This window comes from Lytechinus pictus, chromosome 6 (genome assembly GCF_037042905.1).
Source record: "Lytechinus pictus isolate F3 Inbred chromosome 6, Lp3.0, whole genome shotgun sequence".
NCBI lineage: Eukaryota > Metazoa > Echinodermata > Echinoidea > Temnopleuroida > Toxopneustidae > Lytechinus > Lytechinus pictus.
In genome coordinates, this window is record NC_087250.1 from 20,988,332 (window position 1) to 21,011,134 (window position 22,803).

The 22,803-nt window shown below is 38.0% G+C and overlaps 1 protein-coding gene across 1 annotated transcript; it reads right to left on the minus strand.

Moving 5' to 3' along the window:
* Positions 1–157: 157 nt before the first annotated feature.
* On the minus strand, positions 158–18,777 carry LOC135154557 (uncharacterized). The gene is made up of 4 exons (XM_064101179.1): positions 15,860–18,777; positions 8,549–9,066; positions 7,181–7,280; positions 158–434 (listed from the first exon to the last, which is right to left on the minus strand). Exons 2-4 carry the CDS (start codon positions 9,034–9,036, stop codon positions 387–389), a joined length of 636 nt encoding a protein of 211 aa, XP_063957249.1. The 5' UTR covers positions 9,037–9,066; positions 15,860–18,777; the 3' UTR covers positions 158–386.
* Between the last annotated feature and the right edge of the window lie 4,026 nt (positions 18,778–22,803).

Below are 22,803 nucleotides of genomic sequence, written 5' to 3' on the forward strand. Positions count from 1 at the left end.
ATATAGCAGGGGCCGCGGAACGGTTTTCACAGTGGGGGGGGGGGGGGGGCTGACAATGCAAAAAATCACAATCATATGGTCATTTTTACGTTTTTGTACACGTTTTGGAAAACAAAGTGTGTGTGTGTGTGGGGGGGGGGGGGGGGGGGGGGCTAAAGCCCCCAAGCCCCCCGCTTCCGCGGCCCCTGTATAGAAGATATCTCTTCAAGCTTGGATATAAACTCATTTAACATAAAGGTGTGGAACAAAGCAGTGTTGACTTCACCGAACGAGTTCTTGTGTTCTCAGCGTCTATATCCATTCCATTGCGTGGTACTATGAACCCGCTTGCATTAGGCGTTAAAAGCACAAGTAGAATATAGCTTCACTCTCATCATGCTCATCGCTCAATCAATGTGGGTAATCGAATAGTTGTGTTCACCTAAAGAGTCATCCTAGAACGAGACACAAAACAATATAAATGCCACCGAAATAATCAACATTTTTAATTGAGAAAAAAGTGCCGCATTTTGTATATGATTTTGACGTAACGGGAATGGAGACTATTTTTTGGTTGATATACATTCGTTTTGATATAAACCCCTTGTTTTTCTCGCCTCCTTCATTTGGTTGTAACACTCTTCCAATTCGGAGTCCATGCCCATAGCCCTGGGAAGCGCAGGTGCTGGGTGCTGAAGCACCCCCAATATATATTTATTTTATTTATTTTTTTATTTATTTATTTATATATTTATTTATTTATTCATTCATTATTTTTTTTTTTCGGGGGGGGGGGGTGATTGGCTTATTATATTCACTCGCGTTCGTAATCACTCGCGTCGGGTTGGTAATCACACGCGTTTTTTATTTTTGGCGATTTTTTTTTTTTCGGTGCGATTTTTTTTCTAACGGTGTCTTCAAAGGGACAAACGTACTGGAAAAATAAAATAATATTGAAATTCGAGTTTCGTTTTATTTTAAGCTGGTAAGTGCCTTAAATAAAACGTTCTCGACCACTGTTTTAAGATAACAAGCAAATTTTGACTACTGTTTTAACATAATCACATTCCACATCTTAAATCTTAGAGCCATAGGCGGCGGGGGGGGGCTCCCCCTAAAAAAAGAGAGAGGGGGGTAGAAAGGAAGGGAAAGAGGGAGAAAAGAGAAAGAAAAAAAAAGACAGACAGAAAGAAAGAAAGAAGCAAGGAAAAAAGGAGAAAGAAAGGAGAAAAGGAATAAAGAAGAAAAAGGAGGAAAGGCTACTCTCGATTTAGCTTTGCCTTTGGAGGATTTTCCTGAAGTCTGTGGTATTCTTTATAAAGCATAGTGAGGTGCTACAATTTCATAATATCACTATTTATTTGCTTCTCCCTTTCTTTGTGAATTATTCTACACTAACGTAAAAATCGGGGAGGAAAAAAGTGCTGAAGAAGAAAAGCAAGAAGGAAGGAGGAGGAGAAGTAGAAGAAGAAAAAAGAAGATGGAGGACATAATGGGGTAAAAATGAAACTAAAAAGAGAAAATTGAGGGGAGGATGTAGAAGAAGAGAAAGAGAAAATAAAATAAGGGGAAGACTGAGAAGAGAAAAGGAAGAAGTGAAAAGGGAGATGAACAATAAGGAGAAAGGGAAGAAATTGAGAAGTAGAAGAACAGGGAGAAGAATAAGATGACATAATAATGGGAATAAAAAGAAGACTGAGAAGAAAGAGAAGTAGGAGGGGGAGTAAAGTGCACTCTGGTTACAAAGAAGTCCGAGGGACCAACAAAATTGTTCCTTTATTGTGTGTGTGTGATATAAGTTTTTTTTTATTTTTTAGAGTGGTCACAAAATTCGAGCGGAGTTGACCTTCCTTAGAGCAACACGCTTGTGTGTTGCTGCCCTCTACGTTCGTTGATATTGACCAAAAGCTTCGGTCTTTGTGTCTATTAATTATTATGTTGGTTGTTCCGCTGAACTCCGTTGGCTCCACTCACCAAATACAGAGAAATTAAAAAAATAAATAAAAATGTTTGAAAAAAACTCCTCGAAACAGACTGCTGCCAGCTGTCTGGGGCGGATCAAGCTTGTTATCTATTCTTGGTACTTAGAACAGTAGTCGAGTACATTTTATTTTAAGGCACTTAATTGCCGGCTTAAAACGAAACTCAAATTTCCCTGCATGTCTGTCCCATTGAAGACACCGTTAAAAAAAAATCGCACCGAAATAAAAAAAATCGCCAAAAATTCAAAACGCGAGTGATTACGAACCAGAACGCGACGCGAGTGATTATAAACTGCCGGGTGATTTGTATGGTATACAACATGACCAAAGGCAATTCCCCCAGAAAATCAGTTTGGTGTGCAAAAAATGTCGATTGATCTTCTTGTAAATTACTTTTTTCATCTTAAAAATAGTTCCCATGCCCCTGTCCATTCCCCTCTTTATCTCATTGTCCTACCGCCCCTATCTCGATAATTTGTTTAATATTTCTACATTGTGTCTGTATCCGTTTTTGTCTGCCGGTTATTTCACTAACAATTCTCTTTATAGTATCATTTTAATCTACGATGTGATTATACGATCAGATAAATAATTTTCTTTTGATAAAATGGAAAAGTGAAATTTAGAATATTGGGAAGAATCGGTTAGATATTTGCTTCCTTTTGTTATTTTTGTTTCGATTTTCACTTTTTATTTTCAGGGAACGATAACAGGGGAAAATATAAACAAAACGAAACTTTTGTTTTTCGTTTTAGCTATTGATTCTTCAATTCGTACTTTATTTTGGTTAAATGAAACTTAAATGGTCCAAAGGCACAGACACTTGTTTTTTTTGCTTGGTGCATAATACAGAGTCTGAAGCAGTTAGACTAGATTTAATATGTTGTGTGGCTGGCCCTACTCTCATTTCACACAGGCAGGAGAGATTGGGGTCTGTGCTTACAGGCTCTACATTGAACGTCATTTCTGGAGTTTATTCTTACTTCGATTTTGTTTCTAGATATTGGAATTGAAATTGGAAACAAAGTCCCTTCTTAATCAAAATGCTGTATGTTTTCAACCGAATAATTTTGAAATTTCGTAGGTGGTTTTCTAGAGTCATAAAGCAACTCTCGGAGAAAATGAAATTGATCGGTTGAGTCATGCATGCATGGGTAATCAAAGATTGAATTAAAATTTACATTTTTTTACAGTCACAAGAATAGTTCATCAGATTATGCCAATACAAAGTCGGGCGAATGCTTTTCTTTTGTGGTGAGTTTTATGGTGCTTATGATGTTTCACTATCCATCATTTAGCCACTCTACATACAATGTTGATAGCGTCTGTTCATGGTTAAGTGAGCACATTTTTGTGACGCATCATCATAGGGTTTTATGGTAGTATCCTCTATAACTTAAAAAAAATGCACGTAAGAATTGAAAAGTGTTAGTGGCTCCCCTCCCCCAATTTCTCGGCCCCCTCCCCATTTTCAAATTCTGAATCCACCACTGATTTGTCCATAAATTTAACTGATCCTGAGAAATTGTTAGGAAATGGATGCATTTATGCTACACAAGAGTATTCATTCCTAAGTTTTCAAATGTAAAAACTTCAGAAAGTGTGCGGTGATACAAATGACTGAAGATAAAACCAACAGCAATCAAATCACATTTGAAACGGAATTTGCCCCTTTATAACCCCGCAAAATAACTGTGACATTGAAAATGCATTTTCCCCTCTTTGATGCGTGCTCATCATCCATAAATAAACAAATCGATTTCATTTTTGCACAGAATTCCGCCCACAGGTTGATAAACATTACTGTCAAATGACATTGATTAAGACAGCTTTGAAAGAAAGTTCCACCATATTAAATGAGGGGTTACTTATTCTTAAAGGTCCTATGACACCAATTTCATCTGATTTAGATACATATCTATTATTAGGTAGTTTTACTTGAAAAATACGAATTTGCCATCGGTTCCTGCGTACGACGAACTGGTGTTGAGTTATTCCATGGAAATTAACTTCAACGGGAACGCCCACTAAAATTTTCGAAAGAGTCCGACCGATCGACCTGTCAATCATTGTGACGTCATCGAAGGAAGGCTTTCCCAGCTGTGCAGCCGGACCCCTAGTTATTGTACACGTTCCTTGTGTACTTGCTGTTTCGAACGAGCTCATCCTTAACGGATTTATTTTAGATTTTTATGATGTTTTGATCATGGCTGCAGCATCGTCATCAGTTGTGTCTGATTCTTCAGACCTTGAAGATTCAGGTTCTGAATATTATTCCAGCAATTCAATTTATCTACTTTGGATCCACATGTGCAACCACAATAAACACTTCACGCTCCAAACGTGAGCAACACTCAGCAGCTTCCTTCCATGACGTCATAATTGTCACGTGATATATACGAAACCAAATCTGGCTGAATTTTTGTGGGAGGGGCGAATTTGGCTAAATTTTCAATATAAAACTGCCTTTGAACCTGATGTGGGATATTTTTCGGGTAAAATTTTGATGGAATCGTAATTAGTAACTACTAAGCTAACGAATAAGTCAGCATCTTTGCTGTATTTCATGGCACCTTTAAACATATTCACCCATAGTGTACAAAATGTATATGACAGAGGAAACCAAAATTTTAATAAAATGGAAATGAGGGTTTGTTTCATAGACGGTTTTTGTTACTTTTGCCAACTTTTTTCCATGAAACTTTGCCCATGGCATCAGTGTGACACTATCCAAAAAGTGCGCACACTAAAATAATCATTCGGTACAGCACAGAGTGGGAACAAGGCCTTGAACTTTCTTCGTTTTTGCATAATTTTCGAATATATTGTGCTCACTGAAGCATAAGGCACCGGGATTTCATAAAAATCATATCAAATGAACTATGCAAGAAGGTTTGTGACAGATATCCATAGTTAGCAATTGCATTTTTCACAATAGAGTAAAAAAAAAAGAGCTATTCACATTCCTCATGTTCATTCAAGCGGGAATGTTTAATTTAAACGCCTTTGAATCACTGAAACATGTTAATTTGTCATGAACGTAACGAAAAAAAGTTGATAAGATAATTTCAGATCCCATTATAAAACAGTACTTGCCTATGATATTTGTTGAAGATACTCTTCCCAAAAATAATTGTCATCTTGTCATCATATTCGATCATTTTTATCGATAGAAATGTGTAAAAAAAAAATCAAATTATAGCAAATTTTGAATTGTGTTTATTCAACCGTGAAATTTAGCAAAAAGAAAGTTGTACGGTCTTTTAGAAAGTATATTTTTTCAAGGCCATCTGACGATTTTTCGTGATGAAAATGTAAAATTCGTTCCAATAAAGTGGAATCAAAGTCATGATATTTGGCTCGCGACTTTTAAAAAGTGACAATTTTGCCTCCTTACGGTGCTCACTAAAGCATGGCATAAAGTACGTCCGTAACATTCACTCTGAGGGTAGCTTATAAAATTACCTACACGCTCATGTAAAAATATATCGAGCTCTCTGAGTGGTTCGGAAATTATTGATGTTTGTCTAAGGAGGGACTTACTTTTTTTGTGTGTATTATTTCAACTCTGCCTTCTTTTTCTTATTTTCTTCACAAAGAGATAAAAGAATGTCTTTCGTTTTGCAATGTTGCTTATTTTTTGCATTTACAACGTGAAACAAGTATGGACTGCATTTTTTTCTGTGGTGAGAAGTTTTGGTAATTGGTAAGCTAATAGAAATAAGGCAGGTAGGAACTCGTGCACTCCATGCCCGAAAAAAATTTAACGAATAAGGAATTATCAATGTCTTATATAATATAACAAAATAAATGGCACATTCCTTGTCATGATTAAATATCTTTGTGTCTGTGTCAGTGTCTGAATTTTAAGACGAAAACAACATCACATGTCCCGCAGGTACCAAAATTGTTGTTTCTCACTGGAAATGACAATCGATAGAAAAAAAGATAACGAGTGGTAATATTATATTTGTTTCATATAATATTGTATTTTTATAGTTATATTTAAACGAATGTTTATTTACCGATGGCCTGTTGTAGTTATTGCCTATAATGTAGATTTTCTACGATCATCACACAATGTATCAATTTACGTTTTTTTATGGGGCATCGTAGGCCGCCACAGGCTATAATTTGTGTGTATGTGTGTGCGTTTATATTGTTTAAAGTCATCATATGAATTTACATGCTTGACATCGTAGATGGCGAAATAAAAGCCACCGTGAGACAACGATCGTTATAACAAAGTAAGCATCACCAATCAAGCATCCTTAAGTTCGCTGTTCGTTACAACATAATTATGCAATTTGCAAGTCATGATTGTGATCGAGTTATGACTTCCATTTTCCTCCCTCATGTTATTGGTACCTACGACGTTTTAATGGTATAGGATCGGTTAAAGGTTAACTCGCATAAAGGGAATAATTATATATGGTGCATTGGACCGACTACGATAAGAAATAGCAAAATTTACGTATTCTGACTTCCCCCCCTTTCCCTTCCTTCATCTCATTTTCCCCGTTTGACCTTTTCTTACATGAAATATACAGCAAAGTATATGTTAAATCGTGATCACATGTTTTTTCCACATTCCCGGCATTTACTGGGTGCTTTTTGTTGTCTTATTTGATGAAAAAAAAATAACATGGTTCACTTCTTCATTGTCATTGGAGTATGCTTAGAATTAAGGGTAAAATTAAATAACGCGTTTTGACTGCTTTCAATTTAATTTATATCACATTTGCGTAAGACGGCAATACATACAACTACAGTGATAAAAGGCATATAATACATAAGATCAAACAAAATACCGAGAATACAAATGTGTGGAAACTAACAAAGGCCAACGGCATATCGAAGGCAAATCCCTAACGGTTGCAAACAGAAAAAACGTGTTTAAAACAGAACCAACCTAGGCAAAGACTAACACAAAATAAAAAACTTTTTTTTTCTCATAAATTCGTGAATTTTTGAGAAACAATTCACGAATTTATCAGAAATTCTATATATTTTCGTTGAAAAGAGTTGAGTGAATTATGAATCAGAGAAGAGCTACTACTACACATTAGATTTCAAATTGCATTAATTTAATCTTTCACTGTTGGATTATCTTTCGATTTATCCTGACACGTACATGCTTTACCATCAATAATGATACTAGTGTGTCAATTATGTGGTATTGAAATGACAGAGTGTACAGAAGCAGAGCAGTGACTTACATGGGAAACATACAAATGGAGATCGTTGAGTGATTTAGTGTAAAGGCGCTGGAGGTGAGAATCCACCCTACCATTCGACATCGTCCCACAGTGCCAGAGCCTATATTCATGAAAGAAAGTCATGGGTGCAAGAAATCACAATAATATGGGGAATGCTTATCAAAAAGTATTTGCGTGTCTTGTAAATATATTTTATTTTTGAGGTGGATATGCTTGTAATATTGGAATGTGTCGTTTGGATTGAATAATTTTTTTTTACTCTTCCCTTCGGAAATCAACATTAATACTTTATAATGCAAAAGTGTTTTGAAACATTATTCCCTTTGGAGTTAGCGCATTGCAAGATTCCATGAGAGTTTGCAATAACGGATATCAAGATCATGGTTCTCCAAATATCATTTCAAATTGAAACGCGATTTGTGTGCAAGTGTCATGTATGTTGAACATGCGTTTCGGCGACCACCTCACCCTAACAAATGTAATTGTTTGGCCTGCAGTTAACGTGAGATGATTGTGACGAAGTGAATTTACTCAAACGAGTTTAAATGAATACATTTTGAGAATTGTATTGGTCGACTTGGTGACAAATATAATAAATAAAAACGCGATACTCTTCATCTGTTTAACAAAATGCCATTTTAAAGCATGATGTGCTGATAAATTATGGCTTTGTCGTTTAATTTGCTAAATGATGGGGGTGGCACTTAGGGCCATTTTCAAAGAAGTTAAAACAGAATTACTGAGAGAGGGAGCTCGATATCCCCGAAGGTGACATTCTGATTGTCAGATCACTTTCATAAGATTAACAAATTAATGATATAATAATAACAGTCCATATTCAATATAATAACTTTACCAAAATGGAACTATTTGTTCTGAGATGTACATTTCAATGTTGTGATAAGACAAACATATTACTCCCTCTTCGTCCAACTCTTTTAAGTAAATCTTAAAGGAAAAATTCGACCTTTTTCGAAATACTATAATTGTCACGTGTTTGATATTGTTTTAGAAGAGTTTTCAATTTAAGCTTAATAAGTTTGAATCATTTTGATTAACACAAGTAAACATTAATATTTTATGAAAATGATGCAAATACAATATTGAGAGAAATTGGGGGAAATACACCAACGTATCGAGTATTCAATATTTCTTATGAGTTTGAATTTGGAAATAACAAATAGTATTAATCTGTTTTTTCAATTGTGGTATTAAATGTTTACACAAATTCTGTAATTGGTTTAATAGTTTAAGTAGCTGAAATGTTAGCCCTGGTGCAAATTAGTTACAGGGGGATTTCTTGTAATGTTAACGCTTTTGATTGATGTACCTTAATGATAACAAATACTGTTTAAAGCAAGAACCTACTTTACACGCTCCATCGTCTTCACATGTCGGCAGCATTCAATGAGATAAACCAAGTCACCCTCGTCTGTACACTTCACCCTGTACAGAGTGAGATACTTCAGGTTCTTGGTATGTTCCTTGATGAGCAGACCCAGTCCTCTCATTGTCTTGCTTGATACATGACTCTTCTCTGATGGGAGTGAGTACAGAGTGTGAAGGTTAATGCGTGTGAGATTTTGTCCTCCAGTCCGACGAAGACCAGCCGTGATAAAGGCTATGTCTCCCTCTGCATCATCGATAGTGATTTTAATATATACCAAAGCAGGGAGTGATGAGATCAGACCTTCATAGCATTGTGACGTCACTCCATAAGTTGATAGCTCTGTGATGGATGGTAGCTCAGGAGGAGATGGAGGGAAATCGATAGATGAGTCTGAGATGGTGAGATAATTTAGCATCGGGAATGATTTAAGGCAGGCCCATAGTCCATCTGTCACAGCGGTTGCCATGATAGACTGCACGAATCGTACACTCACAACCTATTGAGGAAATGAAAGAAAAACAAATTAACAGCATAGGAAGGAGATACAATCGGTTGTATTTATTGATGGTAACTGCAACACTCAACGAGTATTCTTTAACTATTTACCAATATGTAATATTGTACCTTTTAGTAGTTTTTTTTTCTCACAGGACCAAACTGAATAGTCAGTAAAACGGAGGGGCACATTGCCCAGAACTGCAAGGAGGAAATGAAGTGTTCCATATGTGGCGAGGAGGGGCACGGTTTTCGAGCCTGCCCAGTGTCATTTGCAGCAAGGCTCAAAATTTCATCAGCATGGGCAAGTGTGAAGGAAAGAGATAGTGAGAAAGTCGAAAAGAAGGAAGAAAAAGTTGGTGATCGAGTAGAGAAGAAGGATGGAGACAAAGCAGTTGCTCATAAGGAAGTAAAGGAGAAGGAAGAGGAAAAGGAGGACCCCAATCAACCATCGACCTCTGGAGAAGGGACCCGGGACCCCAATTCCAGTAAGAGAGAATCGTCTGCTAGTGTCAATGGAGAAATAGAGCCAGAAGATCAAACCTGTGAGAAGTCCATTTTTGATGATGACAGCTCAGGTGAATCTAGTGACGAAATGAATACGGAGATGTCATGGGCAGAAGAGACGGCTAGCGGTGAAGGTAAGCGGAGCCCCGTTTATATATCTCCTAGTCCGCTTTTTGACGCCCGGGAAACCAAGAAAAGACGCCCTGGACGTAGAGGAATTAAAAGACAGTCGACGTCGCTTTCTCCAAAGAGAAAATAGAAAATAACTACGGTTTAAGTGTCCCCTTTATTCTTTTCGGTGCCCTTCCATCTTAAATCAATGACAATTACTGAATTACCTACATCTATGATAACCCTAAATGTCCGTGGTCTACGTGACAATGCTAAACTTAGAAACTTGATTTCTTGGTTACACATTTTTAAGCTTGATATTATACTTCTGCAGGAAACATATTTGTCAAGTCCTGACTATTTACTGTTCAAGTCTTTATGGAAAGGACCGATTTTCTTTTCTCCGTCTCTGTCCTCCCATTCGACGGGAGTGACAATAGCTTTTTCATCGATTTTTGCATCTAAGGTTAACATTTCTCAAGTCCGTACTGATCACGAAGGGCGGTTTGTATCAGTCCTTTGTTCTACCAATAACTTTTCATTTCGAGTTTGTAATATTTACGCCCCAAACGATCCAAAAGATAGAGTTTCTCTTTTCCAGAATTTGTATAACTTAACCAGGGGCAATATTCCTATTATTATTGGTGGTGATTTTAATTGTATTTTGTATGAAGCTGATAGGTCCCAGGGTTCGACAAATACTTCAATTTTTGTCGGACGTAAAGAGCTAAAAGCTTTTTTTATCATCCGCTTCTTTGAGTGATTCTTGGTTACGCCTTAATGATTTCGTAGACAGCCATACGTGGAAACATTCGGGTAACAAACAAAGTTCGAGGCTGGACCGGATTTATGTTCACAAAAGTTTTGATGTTCTAGAATCAAGGATATTGCCCTTCCATTTTTCAGATCACGATGCGGTTAAAATAATTATGAATATACCGTCCATGTCATATAAAACAAAATCTTATTGGAAATTTAATGTCCAGTTATGTTCTGATGATTTATTTTGTCATGATTTCAGGGTGCAATATAATTTGTGGAGGACACTCCAACCCGGTTTTGAATCGATCACCTTGTGGTGGGAGAATATAAAAGTAAGAATAAAAGAGCTTTCAATTTGCCACGGGGTAAGAAGGGCCAAGGAAAGACGAAGTCGACTGCAGCAATTGCAACGGGCATGTAACACTGAAAATAAAGAAGTGGTGTTAGGGATATTAAGAGAAGAGAATCGTGGGGCATTTATCAGGGCTAGGGGCAAAATTTTGGATGACGGCGAACGCCCAGGGGGATACTTCCATAGAATGGAGAAGGAGAAAATGGATGATAGACGAATTAAAGAAATACGGGATCATCAAGATAGAATTGTTTCTGGTGATAAAGTTATTTCAATTTTCCATGAGTTTTATTCTACATTGTATGCAAATGATGTTAGAATTGATCATACAGTTCAAGATACTTTTCTCGATTGTTTATATACTGCCATAGATGTGGAAAAATCGGAAGCTTTAAATAAACCTTTTGATATTAATGAGCTTAAACAAGCCGTAGCCCGCATGGCAAAAAATAAGTCACCAGGCATAGATGGTATACCAGTTGAATTCTATCAACAATTTTTTGATATTATTGCTGAAGATTTGTTAGCTGTCTATCACGAAATTTATAGAAGCGGGAGTATGTCAGAGTCTCAAAAGACCGCTATAATTACTTTGTTGCCTAAAAAGGGCGATCCACTGGACCCCGCCAACCGGCGACCAATAAGCCTGTTGACTGTTGACTATAAAATCATTACAAAGATATTACAGTTAAGAGTGTTTCGTGTAATGCCTGATATTATTGATGAACATCAAACTTGTTCTGTTCCTGGGCGTTCTATTCACTCTAATTTATGTTTGTTAAGAGATATTATAGATTGTTCTAAACTTCGTAACAACTGCTGTGCTTTAATTTCTATGGATCAGCACAAAGCCTTTGATAAGGTAAATTGGGATTTTATGCTTAGGGTCTTGGAAAAGTTAAATTTCGGCCCTTATCTTATTCAGTGGATACGAATCCTATACACGGATATCAAAAGTCGTCTTTTTATCAATAATGTGTTTAGTAAAGATGTGTTAATTTATAGGGGAGTAAGGCAAGGTTGCCCTTTATCTCCTCTACTCTATGTTTTATTTATTGAACCACTTGGACGATTCATTAGATTAAATAAAAGTATAATTGGATATCATGTTCCTGGAGGGAGTGGTAGATCAGTCAAGTTTGTACAGTATGCGGACGATGCCACGTGTATTGCTACGTCACAGACCGATGTCGAGCATTTCTTTAGATCTTTTTCCCTTTTTGAAAGAGCTACTGGTGCTTCGTTAAATTTAAACAAGACACAAGGTCTGAAGCTAGGTGGTTTTTTAGGCCGGAAGTTAAAGGGAAATATCGACTGGAGGGAAGATAAACTTATCATTAATGGAATCCCCTTCGGTTCGCAGAATAGTATTAATGATTATTTAAAAGATTTGTATGAAAAAGCAAAAAGGAAAATCCGATGGTGGTCATCGCGCCATCTGACTTTAGTTGGAAAGGTTTCCATTGTCAATTCATGTATATATTCACTGTTTTATTACCTGTCACGGGTTTATTTCTTAAGTGAAACTTTATGTACGGATCTGCAAAAAGTCGTTTTCTCATTTCTATGGGATGGGAAGACAGAACTAGTATCGAGAAAAACATTAATGTTACCAAAAACTAAAGGGGGTCTTGGTTTGGATGATTTTATTCTGAAGACAAAGGCTTCGTTTGTTCTCTTTTTGATCCCTCACTTATCAGGTGAAGATACGGAGTCATGTAACTATAAGTTTCTGCGCTACTTTTTGTCGTGTAAGTTACGAATCATGTTTCCACAGTTTTATTCCAATTTAGTTCCTTCTTGCGACAAGATCTCACGGTCTTATAGCAAGGGGTATGAACTGATATCGTATTTATACAGTCGTAAGCATGATTTTGTTACCACTTGTAACACACTAAAGGATGTTATTTCTTTGTTAACAATAGATTTTGTTCCAAAATGTAGGGTTAAGGATCCAAGTTGGGAATGGGACAGTGTTTGGAAAATGTGTAATAATCGTCAGCTATGCAATAAATTAAGATCATTTTGTTGGAAGGTATCACATGGGGCGTTGGGAGTTGGTGAGAAACTTCTCAAATGGGGAGTGACAAATGGGAAATGCCCATTTTGTAGGAAACTAGAAAATATATCTCATGTGTTCTGGGAATGTAAGTCTTTGAGTAAAATTCTTGACTGGGTCGACGATTTTGCAAATCGTCATTTAGGTTTTGATCACGCATTAGTTAAATCGTTGTTTGTTTATGGATTCCCTAATTCAAATTTGAATGTGGTCACTTGGCCTCGAGCCTGGTTTGTTTTTACCGTTGTAAAAAATGCTATTTGGGCTAAGCGGTGCGGGTTTTTGTTTTCGAAGGAAAGAATAACAGATGACGGGTTAATTTTGAGAATTAAAAATGAGATAAGAGTAAGAATAGAGATAGATTTTAACAGAGTAACTAGGAGACAGTTTGAAAAGCTGTGGGTAAAAGGGTCAAGATTATGTTCAATAGAAGGGGATAAAGTTAGAATATACTTTGTGTGAGTTATCATGACCTCACAATGTTTTTTTTTTTACGGCATCTCAGAAATTGCAAGAATGTCACATCCCAGGTAACAATACAGCGTTGGACCAACGTTGGATCAACGTTGGGAATTTTTTCCCAACGTTGCCTCAACGTTGGCAGGCAAACGTTGCATCATCGATAGAAGTGCACGCGCATACATCGTCAGACCAACAAAATTTCCAACGTCGGTTCAACGTTGTCCAGCAACAATGTTCCAACGTTGTCTGGCAACGTTGATCCAATGTTGGCTAAATAGTCAAATACAACATTGCTACAACGTTGGTAAGCAACGTTGCATCATCGATAGAAGTGCACGTCCATACATCGTCAGACCAACAACATTTCCAACGTCAGTTCAACGTTGTCCACCATCAATGCTCCAACGTTGGTATAATGTCGGCTGAGTCATCAATAACAGCGTTGCTGCAACGTTGATGGGCAACGTTGAATCAGCGATGGACGTGCACGTGCATACATCGTCAGTCCAACTATGTTTACAACGTTGGTTCAACGCTGTCCAGCAACAATGCTCCAACGTTGTCTGGCAACATTGCTCCAACATTGTCACAACGTTGCTCCAACATTGCTCCAACGTTATTCCAACGTATGGCAGTAATTAACAAAACATTAATTGGTTTCAAGGTGAAGTCCACCATTACAACTCTACACTCTAATCTTTAACATCATGTCTTATCCTATCCTAAAATCCTACATCCTAATCCTAATCCTATTCCTATCATCCTACACCTATCCACTGAATCCTGTCATTGACTCCTATATATAGAGCAACTTTGCTATACTTGGCAGAATACAGTTAATATCATTTTCCACACTTAACCTTGAAAATTTCACTTAGAATAATATGTTTTGATTATAAATGATATGGTAATGGAGCCACATACTTTTCTAAAACTTTTCATGGTGGAAATATTGAATAAACATAAATACTTTAATTATTATAGCAATATTACCTAAAATTTTTGTCATTTACTGATGTAATGAATATTCATGAGTGCATAATCATTATGTCCAGATGAGGCAGGTATGGCAGCGTTGGTCCAATGTTGGTCCAACGTTGGGTGACGTTGATCCAACGTTGGTCTAATGTTGGTCCAATGTTGGCGTAAACGTTGATTCAATGTTTGTCTAATATCGGTTAAATGTTATTGTAACGTTGATTCTTTGTTGGTCTAATTTTAAACAAATCCAACGATGCGCCATCTCCATCAAACAGTTTTCAACACTGTGCCATCATCATCTGTAACCTGTTCATGATTCTGTCAAAAAACATTACAACTATTATTACAGCTATTCATTTCTTTTCATTCTTTCTTTTACAAGTCTCTTCACATAATTAAGAGGAATCAAGAGAATTACGTGTGATATTTATTGAGGCCTTTGTAGCATTCACACTTTTTTGACATCCTCTTTTTCTCAAACAAGACTAATACCAAAAAAACATATGCCTATGTAATAAGAATTAAGATGTATTACATTTTCTTGCGAGTTGCAATCTATGCTTCTGTCTACAACTGTTTAATGACCTGGTATGCAATGCCAATTGCAACGTCAGTAATCATCACAAAAACTCACATGTGTAATTGCAGTCTCTCAGGAGGTCGCGTAACTTGGCCTCACTCAGAGTAACGTAGCTACTGCCTACTGTAACTAAAGAGCGCCTCTTTTTGATTAAGATAGAAGTCAAGTGATATCTCAATATGCATGGCCATGGCCTAGTCTCGCTCATGCCATAACTCTTAAATGATATTTCAGCGTCAAGTGTAAGCATGCCTCACGTAGCAACTACAGGTTTGACTGCAGTTGGAAAACACTCGGTCCAGGCAGGACCGACCAGGTCAATTCAAGGCAGCGTACAATAACTAAGGCAGGAATGCCAGGTAGCAAGTCATTGGGTTATTTCAAGTACGGTGTACGGTGTTGAGAGCGCGAAGGGCTGCTGAACTGAGCTCCAACACCAAGCGTAATATTATTTTTCATTGAAATGTATTAAAACTCTAATGATTTGCTCTCATCTTAAATGTAAAAGATAATTTTATGGAGATGGTTTGTCGTGTTCGCCCCCTGTTCGTGAGCTACAGTTTATCAACACCAACACTGAACTTTAAATCACGATTCTCCCAATCGATCCCTGGGGGTCGGTGTCGCTGAATGGGGAAATTGCACGTAGATCATCAACACCATGCAGCCGCAGTGCAGTGTTGGGTTCAGCAGATGACAATCAACACCAGCCTTCAACACAAACTGCCGGAAATACACAATATTTTCCGAGGTCAATCTCAACACCAGCCTGATTCAAGTACGGTGTTGTCACAACACCAACACCAGATTTCAACACTGTACTTGAAATTATTGAAATCACCCAATGACTGTTGTCTTGCCCTTGGTATCGCATACTCGTTTCCAGTCACACGTATTGCGAGGTTAGTATTCGTCACTCACACAAGTACGAGGTAATATGTTATAATATATATACTGAGCAGTGACTGTTAAGTACTTACACGAAAATCCTAGCGTCGGACAGTACGCGCACAGAAGCTGACTCCGGGATCTTTCGGAGGGGATCAACGGTTGCAGTTACCGATTATCTGCAAGTGCAAAGAAAATTCCACTGTAGATTGTAGGTCCTAAATATGCAGCTTATAAGTACTGTTCCAGATCACTAGATATTCAGGAATTTAATTGTCTATATCCAACCAGATTCTGCCAGATTCTTCAAGTTCAAAATTGAAGGAAGCAGACTACATAGAAGGAGTCCGACGTCGCGACTAATTCTGCGCTGCGCATCAGAATAGTATGGTATTTTTAAATAGGCACATTTTGATGCTTGTATTTCCTTCTTCAATTTCTTCTAGTTTCGTGACAGTAGGCCTATATATATCTCGTACTTACTGTAAGAGGCCTAGCCAGCTGCAAAGGACGAGGGCGTTTCTGGAAATTCTGGTCTTGAACTACATTTATTTTCTTGTTTTTCTCCTTTATTTTCTATATTAAAGGACAAGTCCACCCCAACAAAAAATTGATTTGAATAAGCAGAGAAAAATCAAACTAGCATAACACTGGAAATGTCACCAAAATCGGATGTGAAATAAGAAAGTTATGGCATTTTAAAGTTTCGCTTATTTTTCACAAAACAGTGATATGCACAACTCAGTGACATGTAAATGAGTCAGTCGATGATGTCTATCAACACTCACTATTTCTTTTGTTTTTTATTGTTTGAATTATAAAATATTTAATTTTTTACAGACTTGCATATAGGGACCGACTTGACTGAACCATAAAGTATTAAACAATGCTAATTCCACATGTTCAGGGAGGAATTAATCACTGTTTCACTTGACAATGAGGAGAAAATTAGAATATTTCATATCTCATATAATACAAAAGAAATAGTGAGTGGATGACATCATCAGTCTCCTCATTTGCATACCGACCAGGATGTGCATATAACTGTTTTGTGAAATTAAGCGAAACTTTAAAATGTCATAACTTCATTATTTTACATCCGATTTTGATGAAATTTTCAATGTTATGCCTGTTGGATTATTCTCTTTTTATTCAAATCAATTTTTGTTGGGGTGGACTTGTCCTTTAATCGACACATTTGCATCCCCCGGTGCATGCAGCCTCTCTATTCTACCCCATCTTTATTTTTGTTTTCCCCTTAGTTTTAGTTCCTCTTTCCCTTCCCATTATTTTCCTTCTCTCTCGATTTATTTTCCCCTTATTGCTAGGGGATACCAAGGGTGACAAGGATAGACAAGCAAACTTACTTGATCGACCCCCCCCCCTTGGCCCCATTGGAAATTATGCGAGTAGTCGTCTGTATATCAATTCTCCAATGAACCAGTTTCTCATGTTCTCAACACTGTGTATAATATGCCAGGATATCATGTTGACTGTCAAATAAATATCCAACAAACTATAGTTTCCAACATTGTGTCAATGTTAACTGTTAACAATTCTCCAATAAACTATTCCAATTACGCTGTCCACGTTGTGCCATTGTCCGTTGTTCAACAACTCTCCATCAAACTAGTTTCCAACTTTGTCAACGTTGTGCCATTGTCGACTGTCTAACAAATCTCTAAGAAAATAGTTTCCAACGTTGTTCCGTTGTCGGTTGTTCAGCAACTCTCCATCGCACTAGTTTCCGACGTAGTCAACGCTGTGCCTTTGTTGGCTGATGTTCAACAACTATCCAATCAAACACGTTTCCAACGTTGTGACGTTGTTGGCTGTCCAACAAATCTCCAACACACTAGTTTCCAATGTTGTGCCATTGTCTGTTGTTCAACAACTTTCCAACGTTGCCAACGTTGTGTCATCGTCGACTATCCTACTGATCTCCAACCTACCAGTTTACAACGTTGTGCCAGTGTCAGTTGTTCAACAACTTTCCATCTAACTAGTTTCCAGCTTTATCAACGTTGTGTCATGGTCTACTATCTAACTAATCTCCAATCTACCAGTTTCCAACGTTGTGCCATCGTCGACTTTCCAACAAATCTCCATCGAACTAGTTTCTAGCTTTGGCAACGTTGTGCCATAGTTGGTTGTTCAACAACTTTCCATCGAACTAGTTTCCAACGTTGCCAACCTTGTGTCATCGTCGACTATCCAACTAATCTCCAACCTACTAGTTTCCAACGTTTTGCCATTGTCGACCGTCCAACACATCTCCAACAAACTAGTTTCCAACTTTGTCAACGTTGTCTCATTGTCGGTTGATCAACAACTTTCCATCGAACTGGTTTCCAACGTTGCCAACGTTGTGTAATTGTTGGCTGTTCAGCAACTATCCAATTAAACATGTTTCCATCGTTGTGCCATTGTCGACTGTCCAACAACTCTCCAACTAACAAGTTTCCAACATTGCCAACGTCGTGTCATTGTTGATTGTTCAACAACTTTCCAGCGAACTAGTTTCCAACGTTGCCAACGTTGTGCCTTTGCTGGCTGTTCAACAACTATCCAATCAAACGGGTCTCCAACGTTGTGACATTGTCGACTGTCCAACAACTCTCCAACTTACTAGTTTCCAACGTTGTGCCATTGTCGACCGTCCAACAAATCTCCAACAAACTAGTTTCCAACTTTGTCAGCGTTGTGCCATTGTCGGTTGTTCAACAACTTTCCAGCGAACTAGTTTCCAACGTTGCCAACGTTGTGCCTTTGCTGGCTGTTCAACAACTATCCAATCAAACGTGTTTCCAACGTTGTCACATTGTCGACCGTCCAACAACTCTCCAACTAACAAGTTTCCAACGTTGCCAACGTCGTGTCATTGTTGATTGTCCATCATCTTTCCATCAAACTAGTTTCCAACATCGATTCAACGTTAATCCATCAAGTTTTTCCAACGTCCAACGACTTTCAAGTTTCCAACGTGGAGCCAACGTTGGCTTGTTACCTGGGATAATTGGCTGAATGGCCCATTATCCTTGGCAGTCCTGGCCGGGGCTTCGGTTTTAAAGGGAAAGTAATAAATTTTAGAGAATGGCAAGTGTGCAAGCCTTGATTCATAAGCGGGTATTTTAAAGGGAGTGAGTAGATCGCATGGCTTAGAGTAACGGTGGGGTGGGGGGTCGTTGAATTAGGCTTTGTACAAAAGTGCTAACTAGTTACCGAGGTGGTTTTACACTTGACTGTTTACTTTTGTTGATGTTCTTCGTTAAAGTTTTCTGTTATGTATAAGTGTTTTGGATTGTAGTATTTTACTGAATGCATGGTATGTATATTACATGTACTGAGTGTATGTAAATATTGTATATATGTTGATATTTTGATGAGTAAAATTATTGAAAGAAAAAAAAAAAGTAAAACGGACCTACAATACCCAGCTTTTCATTTTTTCATTTTTTTATTTTTAGCTCTGATTTGTTTATTGTTTGATCATAGTGGTTTGGTACATCACCTGTAGCGGCCGCACAGAAACGCTGTTAGGAAAGGTGTTAGCGCGAACAATTCACAAACAAATCAGCCACTAACAACACCATGAGCATACTGAACGCACAGAAAACGTGGGTTTGAGCCTTATCTATGACATGCTATAGTGATCTATGTGTGCATTTATACAATGTAAGGGCCCTAGGCTCAATGTATTATTCCCATTAAGTCGGGGCTCGGATTTGCAACATTGATTCTTACTTTGTGATGACATTTTACTACGGTGTTAATTGGTCCATGCTTTAACATAAATCATAGACCTTAACATCGATGAAAAATAATGTATTAATGGCATCAATCGTTAAGGGGGGGGGGGCTATATTGCTTTGCTCGTAGAGTGGAAGAATTACTTCCGTCTATGGAGGTGTTTATAGGGAAGCAGGATGTGAAGTATAGAAATACAAACAATTGAAAATGAGGCGAGCTGATCATGTTATTTGTAATTTCACCCACTTATTCATTTATACATGTGAGATTGTGTTCATTTAAACTGAATTTGTCCTTGCAGTGGAAAGTAAATATGACCACTGCTTCAGTAATCATCATGACCATTGACAAATTTTACATAGGCCTAAAGGTAGCAGTTGTTACAACCGATAGTGTCGCACCAACGCATAATGTCGCAGATTGCGACATTAGCGCGTTTTCGCCCAGCGTCGTACGACGTAGAACGTAAGGGTCGTGTGCAAAAATCGCCAACTTCCATGGAAACAGAGGCCCGAGCGTTCTTGAGCTCAAATCACGGACGGTTCTTCCGCAAATTAGCGGGCGTCCGCATTAGAACGTAGGATTTGTCAACAGCCGTCAACAGCCAATCAGATCGCTTGTAGAGCGAGCAAGCTGAGCTGAGCCGCGCCGACAGCCAGTTCATAGAGCGCGGGCGCGGGATTTTCCCTAGTAGTGGTGACGTCATGCAGTCTACGTACTTCCGGTCGATCCGGATCCGTTCAGCGATTTGCGAAACTGCTTACAAGCGAGAGTTGAGCGCGACGGACGCACGAACCAAGAGATCGTTCTACGTCGTAGATAGCGTCGTACGACGCTGGGCGAAAACGCGCTAGTTATGCCAAGAACGTCCGACGCATAAGTTCGCAGTCAACGCATAATGTCGTAGTTTTTCTAACGCATAACGTCACATGTCGCAACGCATAGTGTCGCAGCAAATTTCTAACGCATAACGTCACATGTCGCAACGCGTAATGTCACACCGGTATTTTCTTCAGGACTCGAGTTACAGATACGATATAAAATATGCTTTCACTAAGTATTTTTAAACACGAGAAAGATAATTAGGTGATTTGGAAATCAGGATTACTCTTTGTATGGATATTTATCGGTTTATTGCCTTTTCGTCTACTGCCTTTTCCCCACTATCGCATGGTCTCATATCATTTCGTCTACCATTAGTTAGTCAACTATCAACATAGTCCAATAACCATTTCGTCTTATTACCCTCTCGTCTAATAACCAGTTGGTCTAATAGCCGTTTTGTTTATTATCATTTAGTCTAATTGTATTTTTTTTCAATTGGTCCAATATCCACTTTGTCCAATATCATTACTTCTATTACCTTTTGGTCTTATAGCCAATTGGTCTAATAACCACTTGAACAACTCTCATTTCGTCGATGTTCCATTTGAACTTCAGTTGGTTCACTATCACTTTGTCTAAACCAATTTCGGCTAACAATCATTTGGTATCGTTGCCATGGGTCTAATCACCATCTCGTCCAATCATCATTTCGTCCAATAGGCATATTCATTTCATCTTATAACCATAATGGTCTACTGGCACTAGACCTCTACGGTGACTCGGTGTATCATTGCCTATTTGTTGCAGTACTACTCCTGATTTGTGGTTTAGATCAGCTCGCGAGCGCAAAATAAACCCTTTACCATCCGCCGACAGGGCATAGGCGGATCAAGGGATAGGCCCGGCTTCCCCTCCCCCGCATAAAAAGGAAGTGGAACGAAATAAAAGGAAAAAGAAGGGGAAAGAGGGTGCCATGAGCCTAATTACATCAGGAGGGCTAAAGATATTCGTTCGACCCAACCCATTCGATTTTTTTCAATTTGATATTGCTGATTGACAAAAGTGTATGAATATGATTCAAAATCTAACACCGATTTTAGAAATGGTAACTACTGAACTTCCTTTGCCCAAATTGGGAAGATATATCAATGATTTGGAACTATTTTTTGACTGGCGGAAGAATTGGGGCTATTTTACTGTTTCAGTTGATGAATTTGATCCCATCATAGTTATCTTCATAAATGGCGATTTATTTTTAAAATGAGCTGGCTACGATACCCTTCTCTGGTCAGATATGGAATGTCAGATATATATCCTATCCAAAGGTAGTACACATTCGACCCTCTAATTTCACATTTATTTTTTATGAATTTTTCTTAAGTGCCATTTTAACACACAAGTCTATGGGGAATATTTTACGCGCGTGAGACCAGAGAGGAGGGAAAATGAGGAAAAATAAAAGGAGACAGAAGAGTGAATAAAATAGGGTGAGGTGAAGATGTGGATTTTTTTTTTCATGTCTCAAAAGAGGCGCGATAGCTCAGTCGGTAAAGCGGGGTTTCTGATTCCGGTAACCCGGATTTGATTCCTGATAGGTGCTATAGTGCCCCTTTGTACGGCATAATAGTCATTATGCCTACCAGGTCCCTTGTAGAGGACCTTAAGCCGTCGGTCCTCTGGTTGCTTGCTTACAAGCATTCATGCTTTCTTAGCTACCAGGTAAAAAATTCACCATGTGATATCTATAGCCTAAAATTTTCGCTCGCGCCTTGCATCCACATCCAATTCAGAATTTTCATGCATAGTGCTTGAAAAAGTGCTTAAATTTACCCCTTTTTGGACTGGAATATGAAGTATTTTTTTGCTCGCGCTTCGCTCTCGCTTTATATCTTTATGCTTTTTCAGTTCTGATCTGCTTTGCAAAGTGTACATCGATAATTATTACTATTATTGTTTTTACTATTACGAAGTTATGTTTATGCATGTGTGTAAAATAAGGTAATGAAACTAAGTTTTTAGGGGCTGGCCTCACATACAAGCATTGCTTATTTTCGGCAGCCCCTCCGTTTTACTATAAAATACAAAAAAAATAATATAAGGCAGCTTAATGTTATTGATTGGAATACTCCCCAGGGAGTGGAGGATGTGCACACATTGTGTGCGGGAATGGCTGATTGAATCCGAGGTAATAATATATCTGTAAAGCGCTTAGACACGTCGTTCAGATGTATTAAGCGCTATAAAAAAGCGGATTATTGTTATTGTGTTTATCAAATCTATAGGCCTTATTATGTTTATTCTTTATTTTTATGATATGTTCATTATATACAACATTGTGAAACGGAAAACAGCGAATGAAATAATTAAAACATGTATTCAAAATGCCTAAATTCTAGGTCTAAATAAAAAACAACAACGCGCATTCACGTTTGTTGAGAAACGCAGCTTGTTCTATATATTT

What these genes read in the sequence shown, in the direction of transcription:
- LOC135154557 (XM_064101179.1), bottom strand. Translation starts at nt 9,036, where the DNA reads ATGGCAACCGCTGTGACAGATGGACTATGGGCCTGCCTTAAATCATTC. An exon ending in AAGACGATGGAGCGTGTAAA is followed by an intron (nt 7,281 to 8,548) that starts GTAGGTTCTTGC and finishes TCATGAATATAG; the next exon opens with GCTCTGGCACTGTGGGACGA. An exon ending in TCCATTTGTATGTTTCCCAT is followed by an intron (nt 435 to 7,180) that starts GTAAGTCACTGC and finishes GTCTCGTTCTAG; the next exon opens with GATGACTCTTTAGGTGAACA.